Source organism: Prionailurus bengalensis, chromosome A1 (assembly GCF_016509475.1).
Source record: "Prionailurus bengalensis isolate Pbe53 chromosome A1, Fcat_Pben_1.1_paternal_pri, whole genome shotgun sequence".
NCBI classification, from domain to species: domain Eukaryota; kingdom Metazoa; phylum Chordata; class Mammalia; order Carnivora; family Felidae; genus Prionailurus; species Prionailurus bengalensis.
The window spans coordinates 209,597,461-209,622,873 of NC_057343.1; the positions used below are offsets into that span (position 1 = coordinate 209,597,461).

Here is a 25,413-nt window from a genome sequence, read left to right on the forward strand (position 1 = left end):
CAAATCAAGAGTCGGACGCTCAATCGCCTGAGCCACCCCGGCGCCCCATTTTTCAGAATTCGTCAAGTGCCCACACTGGGCTTGGCCCAAAGCTCGAAGTCTTTGCTGCACAAATGGTGCACACGTAAGAGGAGATTCATGACGGACTAATTATAGGCTCTTACGCGAGTTGGATCGTATTTCCCTTCTCTTTGGGGACAGTGTTCATCTCACCTTTCCCTTAGCAAAGTCCCATCCTGGAGATGTGCCAGTGAGCCAGCTGCCTGCAGGGTCACAAGCGTGAACAGCGCCGGGGCATGGCCGACGGCTCAGAGGAAGCAGTCCCGCGTCTCTGGTTCTTGCCCAGACACTCGGACCATGCTGAGGGCACCCCCTGGCCCGGAACAGCCTTAGAACAGCACTGTAAGACTTGCAGGGATCGTTTCTACTGTTCGTTACTAATTGTGTGAGTGTCCCTTTGCGGACATCGCCTCTGTCAGGATCCGTAACACAGCCCCCAAATGAATACCAGACCGAATGAAAGAGTTCTAGCCTTCTCATCTCTTTTATTCAGGTTCCCTACAGACATCCCCCCTCGCTTGAAACAAAAATGACAGTGACCAACCTCAGTAACACAAGTAAGTGCCTTTTAATCTGCTTATTCTGGAAGCTTCATATTCATCTCCTTGAGCCAACGTTTACCAAAAGAGAATGGTCAGCTCCCCAACGTGCTCACCCCAAGCTACCTATCCCACTCCAAATGATGCCAAAAGGGCCCAAACAAGTCTCTTTGGGGAGAAAAATTTTTGGAAGTGTGCAAAGAATTCAGGGTTGTCCACGCCAACTGGCAAAAGTATACCGTGCGGACAATCTGCAGCTATAAAAATATACACATACAAAAAGACAGCTACAAAATCATGGTGCCCATTTTCTTAGATTTCCATTATAAAAAGTAGGGGTTTTCCATTAAAGGTAAACTGGGGGAGGGGGCAGCATTATAACTGTGATTCCATGTCTAGTCTCCCCTCATCCTTATTTTCATGGAATAGAGCACACTGAACTAGCCACTGAGGAGTGGAAGGGGTTAATCCTAATAATTCTCGGACCAAGGTGAGAAATTCGAGGTTCAAGGTCAAATGGTCATTCTGCTGTCAGTAAGAGTGTCATGAGTCAGGGAAGGAGGGAAGTATTTTAATCCTGCCCTTTGGCCCTTTGGGTCTCTATTTTTTTTTTTTTCCTTTCTTTTTTTATGCACTATGAATCACAACACAGTCATTGAGCTACAGCAGACAGGCTCTGGAATTTGCATTGATGTGTGATCTCTGGCAGCCCCTACACATTCAATGGAGAAAATTCGATGCTTCCTACACAGAGTATTCCGCTGGGTTTGGCCCACAGAGTGTCAGCAGGAAAGGCCACACAGGGACTCCTGTCTTGGGTCTCGTTTCTCATCAGGGCGTACTTTCTCCTTGATGAGAGGAAACACACCTGGTCCCCGTGCCTCTGCGTATGGCATCGGGCAGGGGCTCGGGGCCCCTGGGATTCTCAGGATAGAAGGCTGTGTCCCTTGGGCAAGGCCAGCTGGTGTTACTTGGCTCCACAAGTGTTGATGTTTTTCCCATCCACGGCATCTTCCACGAGGGAAATGTGGTAATCGGTGGACAGGGTAAAATGAGAAATACAGCCCACAAGGCCTCGCATGTATTGCCTGTTAGTGTGCAGAGCAATTTCCTTCATTCCACCTGCCAGGAAGCAAGAGGGAGAGGAGGTGAGCCAAAGGGGAGGATGTCTCTTTAGGACACCTGTCTACTGACCAAGGCGTCCCTTGGCTGACACGATGAGTGAGGGCTATGAGCCCCTTGAACTGCTCAGTGCACAGCATTTGTCCAATTAATGATTACCCCTGAAGGAACAGGTTGACTGATATCAATCTGACACACACAATCGCTATTTACACCCTCCTTGCATGTGATTTCTGACCCAATTGACCACTTACAGCCAAATAGTATCCAATAAAATTTGAAATGTTATATAATGTCAACAAAATGTAACATGTAAATGTGATGTCATCTTAAACAGAAAGAAATACACTGATATTGAATGCTTTCAATCAAGTGCACTTTTAGGAACTATCACATGGATAGAGATGTATTTTCAGGTTTCTGTATCTGCAGTAGCAGGTTCTAAACTATTTACAGAAACACCACTCATTCTAATTCTGAGAGGGCCAAAGAAAGATCCTCCTTCCTCAGAGGGAACTTTCGGAGCTATATTAAGCAGGTTCCTGTTCTATAAACAAGAAAAGCATGGTTTTCCTGGTGGCTCAGCCCAAAAGCACAAAAGCATCTAAGTGCTTCCTGCCCCCTCAGCGATGAGTCAGAAGTTCAGAAAATGGAAGAAGAGAATATCTGGCAGGCTTCCCAATTTCTAAGTATCTGATCCAGTGAAGTACACCGCTTTGGGGAGCCCCACCATGAGAAATGGAAGATTAATGAGAAAACACTGGCATAATTTAGACTTGGTCAAAGGTCACTTACCCACATACAGAGCTCCATTGATGTTGAGCTGCCTCATCATGCCAGGTGATTTGCCTGTTCTGGCCCCATAGTCATCCACAGTTATCTTTCCAGATTGGCCATCCCTGTAGAAACCATGATTTTTGGAGCTTCATTTAATTACCCTCCATTTTAATAAAACTGTATTCAAGTACCTACTCTGTGCCAGGTGCCATGCTAAATGATAGAGGTGCAAAAATGAACAAAAAATTCCTGGCCTACAGGAGTATATGGTCTACCGAGGCAAACAAAAAATCAAATTGTAAATGACCACATCGTGCCCCCAACTCTGCAGTAGAGTAATGCCAGGATGCTGTGCAATTACACAGGAGGAGAGAGGGTCAGGGAAAGCTTCAAAGGAGATTCTGAGTTTCGAAGGATGGGTAGGTCAGGTGAAGGAGGAGGGTAATGCAAGCAGGAAGTGGCGATGCCAACGGGAGAAAAAACAGGGGACTGGTACAGATTAAGCATAGAGAATTCCGGAAGTGGGAGTAGAGCAGCCAGAAGCAGATGATGAAGGGCATCTCTGCTGACGGGAACCAGAGAAGAACGTGTAAGGGGAGAAGTGGTCGTGACATGATGGCACATGATGTGTTTGAATGCTATTCTAAGCAAAACGGGAAGCCAATGAAGCAGGTATTGTAGAGGGAGGATTACTCTAGGGGAGGACAAAGAACAGCTTAGAAGTTTCTAAAGGATTTAGAGAGTCACCCAGAAGGGACTCTGGGCACAGTGGAGTGGAGGTATTCATCTGTGGCAAGGGCTTTAACCATTTTCTAAGCTGATTTCCAAAACTACCCAGTCCCATGACCTTCAAAAAACTGCCTCTGTTTGTACAGCTTTTGGAGGGGGTGTACCAACACAGGTTGCACTTTTTTTTTTTTAAAGGAGTTCATTATTGATCTTCTAATGTTCCTTTTTTATAGCAAACTGTTCTTGTTTCTTGGGTTAATAGCCTTTCTTCCCTGACAATTGTAATATGTTTTATCTTTTTTTTTCATTCGTCTGTTTCCTTCAAATTGCTTTGTTATGTTAATTTGTTGTGATACCCATCTTTTACACTGGAGACTTTTCTCAAATGCCCAGTGATTTCTGACTGCCACTTCATAGTCAAGTGAAGAAAAAAAGCACTAAAAAGCAGATTGGAAGCTCTGTGTGCAGGATGGGCTCTGTTGACTGTGTGATGGGCTTCATTGTGCTGTGATCTGGCTCAATCATTTTCCTGGGGGACATGCGAATTTTCTACTTCCTTTACTGTGGAGTATAGGCATGGCTGCCAGCGCTCTGTAATCTCACTGGAGGAAGAATTACAGGGTCCTTAATATTCAATATATGAGCTTGAACACGTCCCCAGCCCAGTATACGGTCCAGTATTTAGTTATGCCTAGTGCCTCTCATTCCAGACCCTTATTTCACTCTTCCAAAGAACTGCCTTTCATTATTTTCCCATGGTTAGGCAAAGGGAAGTGTGCCAAATATGGGAAGTAGAAAAGAAGTTTGGGGTCTAACTCTTCAAGTAAATTCAAGTACATTTTTTAAAACTGATCTTCCTGCTTTTAGCCCCTCCTTCACCTTCCAGAGGTTCCTGGCTCTACCTCCTTTTTGGGGGTACACTAATATAAATCTGTCGCCTGGGCCTCACATCTTGGTAGCAACTCTTCTAGTAACTAGCTTTAGAGGTAATTCTGTTCTGTCCTCACCCTCGATACCACATACTGCCTCCCCGTTTTGGCTATGCTTTTTTTGGATCTCACACCTGAATGCCATGATGGGCAATGCCCATAGTTGTTCGCCTTGCCTGACCTGCCATTTTCCCCCCTCCATTACTCTAAAAAATTCCATTTTTACTATTTCATTTCATCAGTTCTAAGAATTTTTCATTTTGTTATATCTCTGAAATGAAGATACTTCTTACAATCACTGGCATCTTAGATTTGAAAAAACATGGTATCGACTTCTAATATAATAAGTAATATACTTTGCTATTAGGTCCATTACTTATTGTCTACTGCCTCCCGTTAGAGCGCAAGACCATCAAGGCAAGGGTGATGGTATTATTCAATGATGTGTCTCATGTGTCTGGAATAGCCCTGCAGTAGATGAATGAACAAGTGAATGTGTGAAGCTTCAACATCCTCGTCTGAAATGGGAGTAACTATGCCTATCCTACGAGGCTACTGATGAGAGATTATACGTGCAAAGCACAGAGCATGGTACCTGATATGCAATTGCTGTACAAAGAGTAGTAGAGGAAGATGCTGCTATTGTTACCAATACCATCATCGTTCTCATCTGTAAAACGAAGATCACAAAACCCAAGTTGCTGTGAATATTGACCAAGATAAAGTATGTAAGGCACCTGGCATCTTGAAGAACCTTAACAAATGAAGATTTGCTTTCTCTTTTCTGCCAGGATTAATTCCTACAAGACCACGATTACTCAGAGCAAGACAATGTAGGAAGCAGAGCTTCCCTTGGAGATCTCTTCTTCATTAATTCTTCTATTTCTGACTCTGAAGCCTGCTTTAGAGAATTAAGGTATTCATCCAACCCTTCTAGTTCTAGTTGAAAACCATGGCCTTAACCCAGTTCCTGCTTGGATCTGTTGTACTACCCCTTCTAGGCCTATCTGCTCCTCTGGGGCACAATTTATAATATCTGCTTGAATCCTCCCATCTCTCCAGTTCCTGGTTAGTTCCTTCTGTTCAGTCCTCACTGCAATCTAAGACCCACAGGCAGAGATATCACTGATTACAATAATAACAGTCAGGTCTACTAAATCATTTTTGTGGTGCCAAGCTCAGTGCTTTGACATTCAAAGTCCTTCTGTTGGAACATGCCCTGTCTTATCCCTCTAAAACATCTTAAATCCTAGCTGGGGTGGGCTGCCACTCCATGGGGTGGGATGGAAAGAGCTTTGATCTAAGATTCTAATTTTGGTTCTGCTCACAGAGAGTTGTATAGTCTTGGGAATGTCACTTGACCTCTGTTCCCTGAGATGTCTAGGAAGTGCCTAGAATCCCCACCAGTGTGTATCTTGATGAGCATAATCAAACCACAACAATTTGGAGGATTTAATAATCATTCCACAATGTCTGACTATTCCACCAACCTTCTCGATTCAAGGAAATTAACAACAGGTGTTCTCTGATGTTCCCAGGATGGGAATTAAAGGGATCAAATGTGGTATTTCATATTCCTTTGGATGATTCTGAGTGAGCCCTTTTACAGATGAGTAAAGAGAGAAATATGAAGAACTCAGAAGCTACATTGTAGTATCTTGAAGTTGAACTACGAGCATTTAAATTTATATCCTAGAATATATTTGAGATCAACATTATAAATACTCACTATGGGAAAGACATTTCCTTTTTTCAACCAGTCAGAGCTAGGGCTTCATAAAAATCACTGTCTCTTTTCAAGGGCTTTCTGAACCCCCCAGGCAGTTGGCATGGCTCTGCCTCTTTATCCTTACACATCTTTTCAGGCATCAGAGGTAGGCAAAATGGCCAGGACACTGGGGTCCATCGAGGCTACTCCCACCACAGCCTACATGTGAGCTGAGCCGGAAACTGATCATGGTAGCCCCATGTTTCCCAAGCCTTACTCATGACCTCACCCACCAACCTCCTCACGGAGGGCTACGGTAAATGCTCAGGGAACCTGACCCAAAGATTCTGTTCAGTTCATCTCCTAGAACCTTCATCTAACATGGCAAGAGTGAATTTTTTTTTTTTGCATTTCTTTTTTTAAATTAATTAATTAACTCATTTTTTCATTTACATCCAAGTTAGCATATAGTGCAACAATGATTTCAGAAGTAGATTCCTTAATGCCCCTTAGCCATTTAGCCCATCCCTCTTCCCACAACCCTCCAGCAACCCTCTGTTTGTTCTCTATATTTAAGAGTAAGAGTGCCACTTTTTTATAGAGCTAAGTTTAAGCCTGGTGCTATTTGGTTTCTCAGAATATACTGTTAAGAATATGGACACAGGTAGTAAAACTCATTTTAAAGGAATCATTCACCCAAAGTTAATCAGAAGTCAAGGTAGTGACCTCTGTGAGAGGGGAAATATGTAATTGGGGCAGGTTACACACAGATTCTAAGGCTCTGTAATGTCAAAAAAAAAGGAAAAGTAGGCAATTGCCTACACAACGAGAGTTGAAGCATTTCTTAAAGTCCACATGCCCAGAAATCTTATCTAGCTCTCACTAGATAGCAAGGCCCCCTTCCACTTTAGCCATCAAAGAGTTCTTTCTCCAGAAGCTCACTGTCGAGTGAAGATTTGGGAGTTCAGCCTCCCTAGTCTGCCAGTGTTTGGGAAAAGTAAGGTGGAAGTCAGTAACAAAATGCCCCGAAAGACCCAGGTCAGAAGTAGTAGGATGCCAGGCAAGGTTGGGGAACAGGACACTGGGGCTAAAGGGACTGGGATAGCACATCGACCTCTGTCTCACCTTTTGGTAGGTACTCACCTAACAGCCTTGACTCGGTGCCACCGACCATCATTGAAGGAGCCATTAACCATGATGGATGCCACACCACTGCCCAGGTTATAGCTGACAGCGTGGGGGAAGAACAAGACAGACAGAATGAAGTACTATACTACAGGCAGCCAAGCGTGCACAAACGATTCTCATCGCGAACATTCTTTGGGACTCAGAATGCAGTTTTCTTAACACGAAACAAAACAATGTTATAAAAAGCATTAGGTTTCCAGGCTAGGCCATGAATGATTAAAACAAAAAAAAAGTTTTCTTTAAATCTTAGTTGTAGTAAAATACACATAACATAAAACTTACCATTTTAACCGTTTTTAAGGGTAGAGTTTAGCAGTGTTAAGTATGTTCACATTGTTGTGCAAGCAATGACCAAAGCTCTTTTTATCTTGCAAAACTGCAACTCTGAGCCCCATAAGCTACAACACGCGATCCACCCTTTCCCCAGACCCTGGCAAACACCACTCTACTTTCTGTGTCTGTGACTTTGACTATTCTTGGTCCGTCATATAAGTAGAATCATACAATGGTTATCACTTTGTGAATGGCTTATTTCACTTAGCATAACGTCCTCAAGGTGTTTGTTTGTTTGGGCCCCATGTACAGAAGCATCAGTACCATAGTATCGGGAACAAGAAGGGTTTTATCATTTGTAATGTGTGCTACTAGGTTAAATGATGTCTCCTGAAAATTAAGGTTCACCCAGAACCTCAGAATGTGACCCTACTTGGACATAGGGTCTTTGCAGATGTAATCTAAGTTTATGATGAAGTCATACTGGAATAGGGCAGCTCTAAATCCAATATGTCCTTATAAAAAGGGAATTTTTGGACAAAGAGAGAGACATGCATGGGAAAATGCCACACGAATATGGAGGCAGAGACTGAAATGATGCATCTATAAACCAAGAAACACCAAGAATTGCCAGCAACCACTGCTACGTGGGAGAAAGGAATAGAACATTCTCCCTCAGAGGCTCTAGAAGGAACCGACCCTACCAACACCTGCGTGTTGGACTTCTATCTTCCAGAATGGAGAGAGAATTAATTTCTATTGTTTTACGTCACCCAATTTGTGATAACAGTCATGGCAGCTCTCAGAAACTAATACACGTGTTTTCGCCTTTTGAAAAACAAAACAGAACGTTGCGGAGTAGGCTGAGCCCCAAAGAGATCAGGGGAACTTACCCGAAAATCCCCAAACTAACATATAGGACTTAACTTGGTATCTTATCTGCTCCTCCCTCCCCATTTTATTCTGACATCAGGTCTACTCAGTAGCTTTGTATTTTCTAGTGCAGTTTCCAGATACCCTCCTATCAGAAGACGTGCACATGTTGTTTACGAGAGAGAAATATCCCTCTTAGTCCAGTGTTCATTCAATAATTCTAATTTAATTCGATTCAACAAATATTTGGTGAGTGACTACTCCAGGCTGGGCACTGGGCCAACTGCATAGACCTCCCCTTGATAATGTAATAAAGCCTATGTAATCATGCTCTTCGAAGAAAATGTGTTCCACCAGGACACCTCTCTCTTCATCTTAGAAGAGGACATATCTCTCCATTACTTCACTGGCCAAGAATTAGGAATGTTGAAAGGAAACCTGGATTAGTTACTGAGCTCCTGCATGCACTCGCTCTGAGAAGACAGCAAGAACAGAAAGCACTTGGCTTTCCCAGGGAAAGCACTATCGGTCCTTCCTGTAATAATGGCAGATCAACGGAGTCACACAGCCCATAGACACTGAACCAGGCACAGAACCTGGGCGACTTGACGAACCAGGAGACACAGTTGTCACTCTGATCCTGAAAAGTTTACTGCTTTCTAATGAATTTTCCCACATCCTGTGTCCCCTTGTAGGAAGCAGCCTGCAGGTGGAATCGTCAGATTACATTATTTAGTGGCCAAATACTTTTTGAAGAAATGAACGAATACGAAGCAGGGCCAAGAGCTGCTTGGCAGCAACTGAGCTGAATTACTAGTGTGGCTTTTAGGAAAGGTAGCACAGGGTAACAGAAAGAGCATCAGCTCTTGGATCGGACTAGCCGGCCTTGATTCCCAGCGTTGCCAATGACTAGCTCTGGGACGTTGGCCATTTGCCTGATCTCTCTAAGCCTGTTTCCTCATCTGTGAAATGGGAGTAATATCTTCCCTGAAGGACTGCAGGTAATATTATATACAAAGAGCACAGCACACAGTAAGATCCAAATGACCCCATTACCCCAAATATATGCGGTCTTTAATGCAGCTCATATTCACGGTTGACAATACATCTGCAGGAACCAGTAATAAGGAGAAAGTTGCCACCAAGAGTTAAACTCATCAGGCCTCTCCTGGAAGAGTAGTCATGTGTGACAGTAAACCCACAGTCTGTCAATATGTAACTAAAAAGGCCAGGAACACCAAGTTTCTGAATCAGGGTGACTTGGGTAAAATCTCAGGGACGCTAGACTGGAATGAGACTGTGATCCAGTGAGTGGAAACCTTTCAGTTGATTAGGCTCCTGTTCATGCAAAGAGCCCGAAAGTGCTCAAGGGAGTCAACACTGAACCTGGCAGACGGGAATCCAGCCCTCATTGTGGGGTGGAGGTTGGAGGGGCCGCTCGGTTGGCATCTCCACGACCTGACTCTCCAATACCCACCACCACTCTATCTCACCCTCCAAATAACCTCTTGCCTCTCCAGACACCCTGTCACTCTGGAATATCTGCTTTTTGCAATGATAAGAGACCAAGAACAGTGGTTACCTGTATTGGGAGAGGGCATGAGGGAGCTTCCCTGGGTGAGGGAAATGTTCTCTATATTGTTCTGGGGGTGGTTACACAGGCATCTACATGTTTAAAAATTTACCAAAATCAGGGGCACCTGGGTGGTTCACCCAGTTTTAAGCGTCAGACTTCAGCTCAGGTCATGATCTCCCAGCAGTTCTTGGGTTTGAGCCCCACGTCAGGCTCTGTGCTGACAGCTCAGAGCCTGGAGCCTGCTTCGGATTCTGTGTCTCCGTCTCTCTCTGCCCCTCCCCCCCCTCCTCTCTCAAAAATAAAGACACATTAAAAAAATTTTTTTTAAATGTACCAAATTCATCAAGCTGTATACCTAACATTTGTGTACTTTATGTAAATTATACCTCAGGTGTTTGTTTTTTTTTTTTTTTTAAAGGTGGAAATATAGAATGAATGAACAAATGAATGTATGTCTGGCTTCTCTATCAATGCCTTGTTAATCTGGTTAGCATGAATTGCTTATTTTAGTCCAAATTTACCTACTTAACTTGCTGTGTGCGAGAAGCTATGGGGCTGAGCACCAAGGGGGGCGCTGGCTTGACGAGCCACCAGGTGAGGCCTTTTGGAAACCACTCGGCTGCCTCCATGTGGTGACAACCCCTGCTTAGTCACGTTCCCTTTGAACTGTAGCACAGGGCACTTTGCTAATGGCACATCTCTTCCTTTTTCTCTCTTGCCTGAAAATGTTATCAAGGTCACACGGAAACAGTGGGAAAGACGGTCAATCAAGCGATTGTCACAAACCTGTTCACTGGGTTTTATGCCCCATATCCAACCATAAAGCGTAATGAAACAAAACAGCCAGTATCCACACACTTGGATTCCCTTTCTTCTACTTAATCTTGCACACAGAAACACAGAAAACATTTGCTCAAAGATCACAATTTTAATAACCATTACCACTAACTGCTAGATATGCCAGGCCCTGCATTCTGTGAATTAACTCCTTCAATGCTCACAACGGTTTCCTTTCACAGAGGTCAGGTGACCTGCGAGAGGTCACACGGCCATGGGAATGGTGCAAACCTGACTCAGAAGCCCACGCTTTTGATCATTTCAGATGCTGTTTCTTAGGGCGTGGTTCCTGATGGCACCCACTAGGACCTGGTCCAGCAGAATCTCTGGGGGTGGTGCCGGGAGTCGACCTCGGAGAGGAGCTCCCTGCTGACTATGTACATTGACATTTTCAACCCACTGGCCTGAACTCTAATTCCTCTCTCTGCTCAGCCTCCCGCAGCCGAGCTTCCTACGCAGTAGGTGCTGGGTGAATGGACGTGGGAAGGAACTGCCCAGAGGAAGGAAAAGCAGCAGAGGCAACAAGGCTGTGGCCCCAGGCCCAGGGGCGGGCGCAGATGTGTGCCTTGGTGGGGGTGAGGTGGGCGATCCCTTACACAGAACACAGCTAGAACTCCAAGGCTTAAGTGAAAAACACTGGGCCCATTTTCAGAATCCCGAGGAAGAACTGGTATCCTAACAAAAATGGCTGGGATGCCGTGGAGTTGTCAGAAGGGTCTCTGGGGGTGTGGGAAGTGGGGGTGGCCGGCTGTGGGAGCCAGAGGGAGAGCTGTGCCGGGAGGGCCCTGGGCCGAGCTCCCATGACTGGGCTGAGTGGATGGGTTTTAGCTGGCGGTTTAGGGGGAAGTGGGGCCTCCCACCCACGGCCCAGCTACTGTTTCAGTTCCCTTTTCTGGGCACAATCAAGCACTTGAGGCCTTGGTGAGGTTAACCACAGGAAAACCACAAGAAAATGGCTTCGCGGCAGCCAGCCTGAAAGTGGGGTGTGAAGAGCTCTGCCTTTGACCTCGGGGCCAAGCGGGGGAAGGGGGACCAGCCGGTGAGAACTGCTCCCACCGGCCAGCCTCTAGCTTCCAACCACACGCGCTCTCACTAGAACCCGGCAATCACAGGACTGCATGGCTTAGCGTGCTCTGCTGTCTGGGGGCAAGCGTGATGTTGGGCAAGTGACATTTCCTCTCAAGATGCCTTTTGTTCAAACTGAAAAAGACTTAACGGTTATTCTACTCTGGCTGTCAGTAATCCCAGTGCATGATCCACAGAAGCCTCAGAATTAAATCTTCCCCTTCTCCACAGGTCAGTCATCTTTGTTTTAATTCCAACTGATGCCCTATCATGTAGTGAATTTGTGCTAGTCACCAGAGGAGGAATTAAAAAAGGGAAAGCCAGATAAATTCCTACCCCCGTGGAGCAGACAGACGATCTAGAGACACGCAGGGGTTTCAAACATTAGCAGACACAGAGTCACTTGGGGAAACCGTTAAAACAGAATGCTGGGCACCCCCCTAGAGTTTTTCTGGTTCAGTAAGTCAGGGGCGGGGCTGAGAATCTGCATTTCTAACAAGTTCCCAGGTGACACGGATGCTGCTGGTCCACAGACCACGCTTGGGGGAGAGGGGCAGAGGGAGAGAATCTTAAGCAGGTTCCATGCTTAGCAAAGAGCCTGACACGGGGCTTGATCCCCAACCCCAGGATCACGACCTGAGCTGAAATCAAGAGTCGGACACTCAACACACGGAGCCACCCAGGTGAACCTGGATAAGTTATTTCTAAGCTCGAGTGAGGACGTAGCATCAAAATCTCTACAGAAGCTTTTTCATATCACACAAGCCAGTGCCTGCCTGGAGAAACCCAGCTCCCGCCCAGTGTGGCGGGGAGCAGTGGTCTAGGAAACCCTTTTGCCACTTCACAACCATCCATTTGACAAGTTTGAGAATAGTCTAAAGTCACTCAAAGGAGGTAAGAACTTCTGGGACTGCCTTATCAGTATCACCCAAGAAGCATTTACAGAAAGCCAAATGTTGGGTCGACCTACTGACGTATGAATCTGTGCTTTGCTCTTCTTTGCCGTGGGAGATTGGAAAGCAGGCATTCTCCTTCCAAAGGCTGCACAGCTAATAGGGAACAGAGTCATAATTTACATCCAGGTCTCGCGACCTTCGATGGCTGCATCCGTCTGAGCTAGCTTGAGCTGAAGAGTCATATCCATGCTTGGCGCTATCAAAGTCCTCTCTCTACGACTTCCTAATTTCCAAGTGGGGAGCATATGGCTGCAACATACTAGAACAGGGGTCAAAAAACTTTCCGTAAAGGGCCAGATAATAAATATTTTAGGCTTTGCGATACAGTCCCCACTGAAACTACTCAAGTGTGCCAGTGAAGCACGAAAGCAGTCAGATAATATATAAATGAATGAGTATGGCAGAATTCCAACAAAACTTCATTTACAAAATTGGGTGGGGGGCTACATTTGGTCCTCAGGCTATAATCTGCTGACTACTGCTCTAGAAGATGGATGAAACATCGAAACACCAGGAGCATCAAATAAGCCTGGCGCTTCAGGCAACGGTCAATTCCAGCAAAATGTGTGCTGGCTTACTTTGGCATGGCTCTGTTTGGCATGATCAGCACTGAGAAAAATCGCAAGGTGATGCTGCAGACAGCTGGTGAGGGGGTTACCTGAACACCAGGGCTCCATCTCGAAGGCCCAAGGAAATGAAGTCACTGTTGGGCCTCATGGGGCTGTCTCCCCTCCACAACAACAGGCCATCTTTGGCAGTTGTCTTAAACCTCATGAATGCATTTGTTCTTGATCCGGATACCCTGGGGGAAAAAGAGAAATAATTGCAACAAACCAACCAGTGTCCATCAACATCCATTCTGCATAATCCCAGTGTTGGCCACCAGCCCCAAGAAACCAGGAATGAGGGTCATCTGGCCTTCCCGATACTTACTACCAGGAAATTAAAAATGGCATCACCGCCACGAGTCACAGTATGGGTCTAAAATGCTGGACTTCTCATTCTGCAGCAGTGTCCCCTCCCCACATGTGGCGAAACTCCACGAGAGAGTACTTGATGAGTCACAGAGTAGCCAGAGTCTGGCCAATGGCAGCATCGAAGATGCACGACCCCCTATACACACCTAGGTCTTTCCTCTTTCTTGTCCCACCTTCATGGGGCCTTGGAAAAGCGCTCCTTATTCCCCAACAGAGAGTGAGTTTCTTAATTGCCAAGGGGTTCAAGTCAGCAGCCCTCTGGGCTATGATCATGGCCATCGATGGCTTGCTCTGGCAGGGACTGTCCTTTAGGGCAGAACAGGAGGCAGAGTGCCAGATGGGGCAGAGTGCCAGTCAAGGAAGGTGGCTTGATTGGATAATGATCTTGAGAGCTATTGGGGCAGCAGCAGGGTGGGGAGGAAGAGGAAGCTGAGAGGAATGGAGGGATGCTCAGGCAGGTCAGCTCCCTGCCCCTACAGCCATGGCTGGGCATATAATCACATGCTTATGTGTTCTTATCAATTTTTGGGAATAGACCAGTTCAGAAATCTAGTCTCACTAAAGTGACCAGGGTTTTATCTAATAAAAGGAGAAGAGCGAGCATGAGGTCCTTACATCAAAGTGAGATCAAAGTAAACATAATTTAGCATTGCTCCTCATATGGCACTACTGGGAAAGTCTCTTTTTCTCTTTTCCTATCGCTCGTGCCATCCTTCTGTCTCACGTACCTGGTCAGGAGCTGTAGAATATATGTTAGTGCAGATCTTTCTCAACTTACTATGGGGTTATACCCTGATAAACCCATCATAAATTGAAAATACCCTAGGTCAAAAATGCATTTAATACACCTAACCTACCAAACATCATAGCGTACCTTAAACGTGCTCAGAGCACTTACATTAGCCCACAGGAGAGCAGAATCATCCCAAACAAACCTTAACGTAAAGTGTCGAGTGTCTCGTGTAACTTACTGAATACCATACTGAAAGTGAGAAACACAATAGTTGTGTGGAAACAGAATGGTTGTAAGTGCTTTTGTGGTTCACCCTCCCGATGGCATGGCTGAATGGGAGCTACGGCCACTGCCCTGCACTATGAGAGAGGATCGTATCACACATCGTAGCCTGGGAGAAGATAAAAACTCAAAATTCAAAGTATAGTTTCTTCTGAATGCACATTACTTTTGCACCACTGTAAAGTTGAAAAATCATTCAGTCAAACCATCTTCACTCAGGGATTATCTGCAGCGAACGGGGGAGGGGACTTTTGTCTAGGTTTTCCAAGAGCCCGACCTACATAGAAAGAGATCAAGTTTACTGTCCCCATACAGCGCATTAGAGTGAAGCAGTGAGAAGCAGGGTCCATAATGGTGACTTTGCCACCAGGCCGGGTGCAGAGAACCCAGCCCTGGCCTACTCACTAGAGATCTGCTTTTTTCCATCTTTTATTCTAAGTTCCTTACTTCTTTTACTTGCTCTGGATACATTGACTAGTATAAGCTGATCATTAATGGCTCCATTTCTCTTGCAGTGATTGGTTTAGGGGTGGCCATGTGACCAATATTGTCCAATGAGACAGAGGAAATTTATCAGGAGGATTCTAGGAAAGATTCTTTTCCTTTTAAAAAGAGTCAGATGTTGGGGTGCCTGGGTGGCCCAGCTGGTGAAGCATCTGACTTCGGCTCAGGTCATGATCTCATGGTTCATGAGTTCGAGGCCCACGTTGGGCTCTGTGCTGACAGCTCAGAGCCTGGAGCCTGCTTCGGATTCTGTATCTCCCTCTCTCTCCACCCCTCCCCTACTCGAGCTCTGTCTCTCTCTCTGAATAATAAACATTAAAAAATAAAAACAAAAAAGGCACATGAAAAAAAAATGTTTACTTCCACTGGATATTGCCCTGATTTATAGCCATCTTATGAGCATCTTATGGACAGCTGTCTTATAACCATGAAGGGTGGGGCCATTGGGGAACTTGTTGAGGATAACAGGGCAGGAAGATGGAAGAGACTTACTCTTTGATGATACAGTTGAATCGCTGACTTAACAAACCCCGGAACCACTCTAAGTCTGGACCGCTTGTTATGTGATGTGATAAATGCCCTTCATTTTTCAGACATTTTGAGCTGAGTCTTCTGTTATTTGCAGCCAAAGGCATCCGACTGAAACAGACCCTGATCTTGACTTCCACTTGCAGCTTCACACACATCTCATATACATGTGTGTACACGCAATTGCTTTGGTTTGGGGTCCTGCACCTCCTCCTCTCACCAAACCCCTCTACTCCCCCAAACCACCGGTGCCTCTTACTAAGCACCAGGGCGCTCAAGACTTGGGCCCTCTTCACACTGCCTTGTTTTCTGGGGACTGAATGCCCTTCCGTTTTGGGGAGAGAAAGTGCTGAAGAAGGAAGAAGCTCTCTCTCGGCTGGGAATCCCTATTTCCTAAGGCCCCATGCAAAGACAACCTAGATAAATACAACCTGGAACTAAAGAAATGAAGCAATGCCTGCCTGGTGTGTGTTCCGAGTTACCAGGGACATCCAATGCCGCAAGAAAAGGTCTCGTTACTACTTCTGTCCCTTAAAAGCCCCCAGACTCCACCCTAAGAACTGGGTGCCTTTGGCTTAAAGCTTTGCCTTAGTCTGTTAAGACGCAGTCAACCTGAAGATGAAGGAAAATTCTAGAATGATGGTGTTGGTGGCAGGGTTGGGGGGGGGGTGGCACCCTATAAACTACAAAGAACCAGAGGAGGAAAAAGGAGAGAAGGGCAAACCAAAAGCACCAAAGATGCGTCTCACAAGGGCGAAGACTTGGCCTGGGCCAGCCTTTCCCTTGTCCTGTAAACACGCTCCAAACCAGGAGAATTGGACTGCAGAGCAGTGCTGGAGCTCCTGCCACCAGGGATTGAAAGCCACGGCTAGGACGTGGGCTTCTCCTTGTACCCACATGAGAGCTGAGAAGCCGCTCCCTCAGTGGGCCAGAGGCTGCAGAGGACAGAGGACCTTTGCTAAGGAAGATACAAAGTGGCACCTGCATTTGAAGACTGGCTGGCTGCGGGAACACTGGGGCGCTTGGGCTAATGGTTCCGGGCAGAACCGCAGACTGTGGCCACAGGACAACGTGAAGCGAACTGTCCCTCCCGGGGACTCATACTCATAACCTTCTTGCTTCTCAAAGCCCGAGTATCGCAAATCCTGGAGCTGGGTAGTTTCTCTCTCCAGGCCCTTTGACCACAAAGGGTCTGGGCTGTTTGTAATGGGGTTGTTCGAAGGGCAGCATTTTTCAAGTTTAGTTTGTTTTTTGTTTGTTTTGTTCTGGTTTCTATGTTTATGGTGTGTGTGTTCCGCCCCCCCCCCCCCCCCCCCCCCCCCCGAGGCCACAGCAAAAAGGACTTCTTTGGGAGTTATCTTCCGGCAAGTAAGATAAGGAAAAGTCTGGGAAAGACTCAGAAATCTACCCCCACAGAGATGAGAATGGTGCCTGCTGTAACTTCTTACCTCTTGAGGATGTCTGGATTGTCATAGATCAGGTAACTGCGGCCGATAAACTGTGGAATCTCGATGGCTTCTGTGATCGCTGAGACAGAACAGAAAATGGAGGTTACATGGAGTATGGCTCCCTTGACCCCAGCCCTCAACCACATGGCAGGAAAATACAAAGGAAGCCAGCTCCTGGAAATGGGACATTTAACAACCTGTCAGCCCCTTCCTCTTGGCTGCACATGCACTTGGCCAGGTTCAGAACTGCCTGTCGTGGCTGGGAGTTGGTGTCTCCCTGTGGTTACCTCCCTGGGGCTGGCTGTCACTGCTATTGGCCTCAGCACTACTGAGAAGTCCTTGCAATATGTTGAAACTTGAACTGTGCCCAATTATTCTTGGAATCCAAAAAGCAGGTCCGGGGCCATGTGGGGAACAGCTGGGGATAACCCTAGATGCTCTCCGAGGGAGGCAGAGAAAACATTCTCCGAACAAAGCCCACCAGAACTGCATTGTTTGAAGCCAATCTGCCCCAGCACTCCTTCAGCCATGACCTCAAGAGATCGGTGAGGTGGGCAGGATAAGGTTTAGGACTCTTTTTTTTTTTTTTTTTTTAACAAATCACCTCCCACTGTTACATTTCGTAGGATCTTCACTACAATTCCACGAAGTAGCAGGGAGTATGAAGGAGGGTTGGTTATTCCCATTATTACAGAAGAGGAAAATGACGCACAGGAATCATCAAGGATTTGCCCAAGATCACACAGCTAAGACAGCAAAAGACCATAAGCCAATGGGTTCTCCCTAATTCTGGCCCTCGGCCCACTCAGCAAAAACTTTCCAGTATTTTAGAAGTACGTTTCCTTCTTTCTAACTTCTCATCACTCTGTTTTCCTTAGGAATCACCCGTTTCCACACAGGTAGCAATATCTTTTCCTCTTTAGAAATGACAGTTTAAGGACATTAGCATGGAATGAATCTCATTTTCAAAGAAATGTGTATGAAATGAGAGACAAAAATCCAGCTTATTTTTTTATTTAATTTTTTGCAACGTTTACTTTTGTGAGAGTGAGACAGACAGACAGAGAGACAGAGAATGAGCAGGGGAGGGTGGAGAGAGAGGGAGACACAGAATCCGAAGCAGGCTCCAGGCCCTGAGCTGTCAGCACAGATCCCAACGTGGGGCTCGAACCCATGAACCGTGAGATCATGACCTGAGCTGAGGTCAGATGCTCAACCAACTGACCCACCCAAGCGCCCCTAAGGCAGCTTATAAAACGAGTTCTAGTTTCACAAAAATACGCAGTTGACACAAAGGAGACACTGAGCTGACTCTACACCCAGGAGAGGGAGTGTGTAACTATCTGATACTATGAACAGTAGGAGAGCATAACTTCCTAAACATGAAGAGAGACAGAGAGAAAGACAACAGCAAACGCTCAAACCCGATGACATTGAGCCCCAATAGAAGGTCCTCTGTTGGCAAGTTCCCAAAATCTTTTCATAAAAAAAAAAAAAAAAAAAAAAAAAAGGAAGGAGGGAGAGAAGGAAGGAAGGGAGGAAACAAGAAAAGCAAAGGAAGAGAAGTGAAACGTTTAAGATCGTTTCTGAGGGAACTATGAAGAAATTGGTCTATTGCTCTCTGGTGCAGCACAGCCCTGGACAGGGGGCAGCCAGCCGAGAGGGCCTATTAGAACCCAGAAAGGCTCTTGCCGTCCACACTTTGAGTCGCTTGTGGTCGGCCGCGGTGCAGAGGGACATCATCCTCCTGACAACCCTCAGGAAGTCAGTAGGAGCGTGACGCCTTCCACCTCACTCATCTCGTCACACAGGCATTTTATCATTTCATAGCATCACAGGGTGGGGACAGTCCAATAAGATATTTTGAGGGAGACACCACAGTCACGTAACTCTTACTACGTGTGTTGTTACATGTATGTTCTATTTTATCATTAGTTATTGTTGCTAACCTCTTACTGTGCCTAATGTAGACATTAAACTTTATCGTAGGTAAGTGCTTTCAGGAAAAAACATAGAATATATAGGATTCTGTACTGTCCGTGGTTTCAGGCATCCACTGGGGGTCTTGGAACGTTTCCCCCACAGATAAGCGGGGGGCTATTGTAGCTTAAAATTCTGGTCGCACCACCAGCCTCTCTCCCCTCTGGTTAAAGTGCGTAGGAGGAAGAGGGGAAGAAAAGGAGGGAAATAGAGGAAAAAAGAGCGGGGTGCAAAACAGCACAAGTTGAGTAGAAAAACAAATGGGAAGAAGGAAAGAGAAGGGAAAGGTTCGAAAAGAAAACGATAAGGAAGGAAGGGAGATGGCGTGAAAAGACAGGAGAGCCAGGTGGACAGGCAGCCTTCAGGTGGGGAAAGAAATCAGGGCAGGAAAGCCAGGCAGAGAGAGAAGGACCCAGAAGAACAGAAGCAGAAATGAGAGGGCAACAGTGGATGAGGTAAAAGGGGGCTTGCAGCTAGGAAGCGGGCCCCTACTATCAGGATACGAGTGCCCAGAAGGAAAAGGGAGAGGCTATCCAAGCTGACGAGTCCTCGTTCCCAGAGCTAAACATAGCCAAGGCTCCCCTACTGGGCTTGGCTCACCCCCAGGGAGAGAGGCACAGGCAGGGCCCATCCCTGCTGTTACTGGCCACGGACATGGGCCTGTGGCCAAGAGCCATCGTTCCCCTGGACTCCTTGAAATGGGCAGGATGTTCTTGTCACATGTCATCATACGGAGAGCCTCAAAGGGGTCCGTGTGAGCCCAGTCCGGCTGCCTGCTAAGCCCCCTGGCTCTGGGGCTCAGGCTCCTCCTGAGACAAGCTGGGAGACCAGCGCATTCTCAGGGCTGGTGGTTTTAGAGGGAGGATTCCCACTACCCTGGTAGAGTGTCCGAGGCCCTCACCATTTCCCCGGATCCCTCTGCATGTGGTCGGCCCGTGCTGCGCCCGTGGCCTGGCCAGAACTCTCCCAGGCACGAACCCGGGGTGCTTTCCCAGTGTCTCGTGGAACGTACTGTACTTACTATTGAGGCAGTAGTTCCCACACTCTGCCAGGTGCCAGCATGGAACAGAATAGGGAAAGTCAGAATTCCACAGTCATTATAAAATCCCAATTCTCTTGGTTGCAGATCCCTGAAAACCAGCCTTGTTTCCCTCATAGATCCCTGCAGAGGGCCCAGCTCACCCTCCTAGGGGAATGTCAGTAAGAATCCCAAAGAGACCACTGGGATCTTTCTCAGCAGGATTACACCAAGTCACAGACTCACCTCCTTAACTAAGTCTTCACTGAACAGTGGGGGTGGGGGTGGCGGTGGGCAAAGAAGAGATTTAAGTAAGTTGTCTGACACTTCCGAGGCTCCCCTGACCTTCAACCAACAATCCCCATTTATTCTAAACCTGCAGAAGTAGTTCCTTGCTAAAGAGTCACTTACCTTGTCCATGATTATTACTTTTCTTGCCTCTAGACTACATGTGAAAGAGAAAAAGACGAAAAGAGCTGCCTCTTTTCTCTCTGTAGTGGAAAAATGCCACCCCAATTCCCACCTTCACCTCCCCTTTGGAAGATCCAAGAACCCTGCTTATTTTGTGATTAACAAACGTCAGGGGGATGCTCCAGAAATGACATGACTGAGTACAAAATGGAGAAAATGTACTCACTGTAGGCAGTACATATGGAGAAATATTAATTCCATACTAAAACATTAGAGCCAGAAATGACCATCTTGGCCCTTTCTGGCCCCTGTGGTTTATTTAAATATTGTAAACACGACGATATTTTATCCTAATCTAATTTTTTTCTACGTGGTCTTTTTTTCTGCGGCAACTACACTAGTCGACAAGTATTTTTGTCACGTCTTTCCATTTACACCCAGAAGCTTGTGCCATCTGCTGACACACAAAAAAATACCCCAATGAATAGCAGCATCCAAGCCAGGCAAAGCGAATTTTCCACTTGAGGGATCTGAAATTCCCAAAAGACTCTAAATAGTTTGACGGGAGTGCTGGCTCTCTCACAGGACCACAGCAGAGGAAGGACCTGGGGGGGGTGTGATCTGACTTTCCCAACACCATCCCGATGGTGGCAACTCCCTCATCCACAGGGCAGCTCCATCCCTTGCTGGAAAGTTCTACTTGGTACAGAATTCTTGGTTACATGACGCCTACTCTGTAGGCACAGAGTGAACAACAACAGAATACCTTTTTCTTTATGACCAGCTGTCAAGGATCTCAAGAGCAACATCTAGGCCAACCACCCCCACATGTTTCCATTGTTTAATGATACAGCATCCCAAGGGGAAAAACTTCCCTGTATTATGCATAATTAATATATTTTTTAATCTGTGGTTCTATATACTGAGTTTTCATATATTATGGCCTATATTTACTGAAGCTGTTTTTTCATACACTGGGACCAAATAAATAAATAACAAAATCATCTAAATCAGACCCAGCAATACGCTGTCCATTTGCTAAGTACAATATAAAATGTTCAAAATGTTGCATTTGTGGTGTATCTGTAATGATGAGGCAAGACCCAATCTTTTAGGACTGCGCTTCCCTGACAAATATGTGACCAAACCGGTTTGGCTGTCAGTTGTGAGTGGGGTACAGCCCACCTGCTACAGAGGAACACCCCCATCTAGTGGCCTGCAGGGTCCTGCACGATCTGAGCCCAAGCTTCTTGGCAATGCAGGGAAGGGAAGGGAGGACCAGGGCTGAGTTCTTTCCCAGGTGGCCTGTGTGCCCTTGGCTGGGAGAAGCCCAGGAGGAAGAAGCTGCACCCTGTACCCCTGTCGTAGACACTCGGATCATCGCCAAGTCCCTGAGAAGTCCCGCAGAAGAGAGAGCTGTTTAATTGTGGTTGCTCAGGATTACCCAAGCTTATTTGACCATGGAACCCCACTGCCATTTTGTGTATGTGATTGTGTGTCTGCCTGTCTCTGCGTGTGTGTGTGCTCAAAGCAGTCATTAATATTTGTTAGAACCTAATTTTTTACACAAGCCTTGTGAAACTCTGCTTTAACTTGCTGGTCACTTACTTAGATACAGGAACTCTGAGGGACTGGACACAAGATGGGTAAATCTGGATGAGAGTAGAGAGAACAGAAATCCCTTAGGATGGGGCATACATTATATGAGGAGGGAAGACTTGGTGATGCCCCTCTGGTGAAATGAGAAGGGGGTCTCAGTATTGGGGTGCTATATGGGGTGCCTAAGTTTGAGGTGGCAGGAGGCATCTAAGAGTGAGAGCCCCCAAATGGAAGGTGAGAGAATCACCAAAGTCAAGCTTTATGGTTTTTGTAGGCACCTGAAGTTAGAAGCAGGCTGGGGGTTAGAACTTCTGGTACATATATAACAATGGAATACTACCCGGCAATGAAAAAGAATGAAATCTTGCCATTTGCAACAACGTGGATAGAACTGGAGGGTATTATGCTAAGTGAAGTAAGTCAGAGAAAGACAGATATCATGTGTTCTCACCCATATGTGGAATTTGAGAAACATGGGGGAAGGGAAGAAAAAAAAACCTTACAAATGGAGAGGGAGCCAAACCATAAGAGACTCTTAAATACAGAGAAAAAACTGAGGGTTGGGAGTGGGGGAGAGAGAGGGGAAAATGGGTGATGGGCATTGAGGAGGGCACTCGTTCGGACGCGCACTGGGTGTTGTATATGAGCGATGAGTCATGGGAATCTACCTCCAAAATCAAGAGCACACTGTATACTCTGTATGTTAGCTAACTTGACAAAAATATATACATTTTAAAAATTTTAATGAAATCAAATAAAAATTATTTGGGGGGGGGGAAGAACTTCTGGCTTCTCCTGTCCTGGTGGGTTCCCCACGTTGGGCTGGAGAGGCTCAGGTTTCTGTAGCTCCTGGCGCTGCGGGGAGCCTGCTGTGCCCTGGGAGCAGCGAGGAGCTCAGCGGGAGCCCTATCCCTACTTCTGTCTGGGCTCAGCCTTGCAAGAACAGAGGGGGAGGTCCCCAAACCATAGCGATGGTCTGAGTGTCTAGCACCACTCCAGGATTCGTGTGAGTTTCTGGCTCCAGTCCTCCTGTGCCACCAAGTGGTGAGGACGAGTGTCCATCTCCCAGCGAGGGCCCTCGTGGAAACCGCCTGCCTGCCACAAACTCCCTGACCAGGTTGGAGAAAACTAGACTCACGAGGATCCCCAAAACGAAATTCCTGAAGGAGGTGGTATGGACTGAATGAGGTCAGATGCTGGTGACGTCTGCAATATGTCGCTCGATGTAAAAGGACCGGTTTAACTTCTGGAGGGGACACTATGAATAGGTTTTTGCTTTTGAAACATTGTCAGGGAGGGGGGAAAAATTTAAACTTTTAACTTATGAAGCTAGGGATCACCTTGCTGGATTTGACAAGACCATCTCCTGTCTACTTGTCAGGATTCATCCTGACAACCAAGAATGGCTTCTAAGTACTCTTGGTCTCCCCGACTAAGAATCCACCCAACTTTTAGAATGTTCTTATGCATCTCTACGGAAGAGTGTAGCTGCCTCTCTCTCTCCCCTCTCTTTCCCATCCTTACTCAGGACTAGATGCTCACCCCAATGAGTCTGTATGGCAACTGCATACCACTGGGTGCCTGCTGGGGCCTGGAAGAAAATTGTCCTTAACAGCCCTAACCTGTGCCCAGGCGCATTAATCCTCTCAAGCCACATGATGGGAGAAGACATGATACAGGCCATGCTCCCCATGTATAAATCTTCCTAGGGTTGGCAACAGCTGCCATTCTGCCAGGAGCATTATCTTTATTTCAAAGCATAAAAAAAAAAAATACTGAGACAACACAAGGGGAGCTCACAGTCTGCCTGGGTTTTACTCTTGACTCTAGCCGAGCACGTTGCAGAAAAAGAGGCCTAAACGTCCCCTCAGGTTCCCCCGGCTGCTGTCCATTCCCTTGGATCTTGCCAGGAGGCCCAGGCCCTGCATGGAGATCTGACTCCTCATTCCGGTGAGATGTGTTTCTCACTGAACCAGAACCTACAGTTATGAAGCTATAAATGTGAGCGCTTTGCACCTGTCATGGCTGATATTCTACAGCGGGAAAGGAGGGTTAACAAGATCACAAATTATCCCGTCCTTCTTCCTTTCGTTCTCAAAGCTGCATGTTCATTTAGGCCTGGACTTTATATATTGACCATTAATGTTAGCATTTAAGGCAGGAGCAAACCTGAATTGCCTGTGGTAAAATTGGAGACCCAGGAAATTCAAACACTAATGTGTAAAATCCAAACTCAATTCTCTGAATGAATGGGCTACTCTCGAACTAAATCTCTGCAAGTACCCACTATTAGCTAAACAACGATTTGCTTGTTAGAATTATAATCAGGATCTTTCAGAAATGGATCAATTACTCTTCTTTGGAGGTTCACCGCTAGGGTGAGCTATGTTAATAAATATATTTCATATAATTTTCCAGGCAGTTTTCAGAATTCATTTAAATATAATACTACTCAGGCTTCCAGCCAGCAAATTAGCATTCATATTTCCCAAGACTGTTGCAAAACAACTTCTCCTGGCATTCCATATACCGCAATATCTACCTGTAACTTAACAGTCTTTCCCTAAGCCATAATTCTGATAAAGATCGGGAACCTGGAAATAAACAGGAAAGAGAGAGAGCACATCCCTTCACTTAGGCTGCCCCCTGCCTTATTTCCTTTGGCCTGTCTACCTTTTTTTATTAGTTCCCGGACAGGTGAGGCCATACTGATGTTGGAAACAAGAAGATCCATATGGCCCAATATGATAACCATATGCTGGCAGGCCTCTTCTAGATAGCAGATCCGTGGCCTCTGCCTCCCTAGGGCAGATGTGAAAATCTCAGCCCAGCAGGGACTCACCACCTGTGACTTGCTCTAGCTTTCAGACAACGGAAGGTAGGGAGCTGAGTAGCTCACCGCACCTGTAGTGCATTTTATTTTTCTCCCCAGTAACAACATGGCTAGTCCTGGTTGAGTACTTACCAGGCATTGTCTCAGCAATACGCATCGTCTCATGTGGACTAAATGAGGACACTACTGTGTTAGACACTATTGCCTGGTTATTCCCGTTTTACAGATGAGAAACTGAGGCACAGAGGAAACAGCATGAAAAACAGCACTTTACAGAAGGTTATTTGTACTTGTAGTTTGAAGCAACCTATTTAGAATTTATACATTTCTGTATTTGGCGCGATTTCTCAGCCACATACAGAACGCTTTTTTTTTAACTTTTTTTTAATGTTTATTTATTTTTGAGAGAGAGAGACAGAGCATGAGAGGGAGAGGAGCAGAGAGAGAGGGAGACACAGAACCGGAAGC

The 25,413-nt window shown here is 46.2% G+C and overlaps 1 protein-coding gene across 3 annotated transcripts in view; it reads right to left on the bottom strand.

Moving 5' to 3' along the window:
• Nucleotides 1-525: 525 nt before the first annotated feature.
• Nucleotides 526-25,413, bottom strand: part of EGFLAM (EGF like, fibronectin type III and laminin G domains) — a 180,462-nt gene continuing 155,574 nt past the window's right edge. The window contains exons 19-24 of one of the 3 annotated variants that reach the window (XM_043599661.1): nt 20,106-20,129; nt 17,105-17,183; nt 13,291-13,434; nt 7,008-7,091; nt 2,517-2,620; nt 526-1,721 (exon numbers count right to left, since the gene is read on the bottom strand). In XM_043599661.1, the coding sequence (XP_043455596.1) occupies nt 1,567-1,721; nt 2,517-2,620; nt 7,008-7,091; nt 13,291-13,434; nt 17,105-17,183; nt 20,106-20,129 (590 nt within the window). In that variant the 3' untranslated portion in view covers nt 526-1,566. Of the gene's footprint in view, nt 1,722-2,516; nt 2,621-7,007; nt 7,092-13,290; nt 13,435-17,104; nt 17,184-17,301; nt 17,438-20,105; nt 20,130-25,413 lie in introns of those variants that run through there. The other 2 variants (XM_043599677.1, XM_043599670.1) reach the window with 2 other exon arrangements.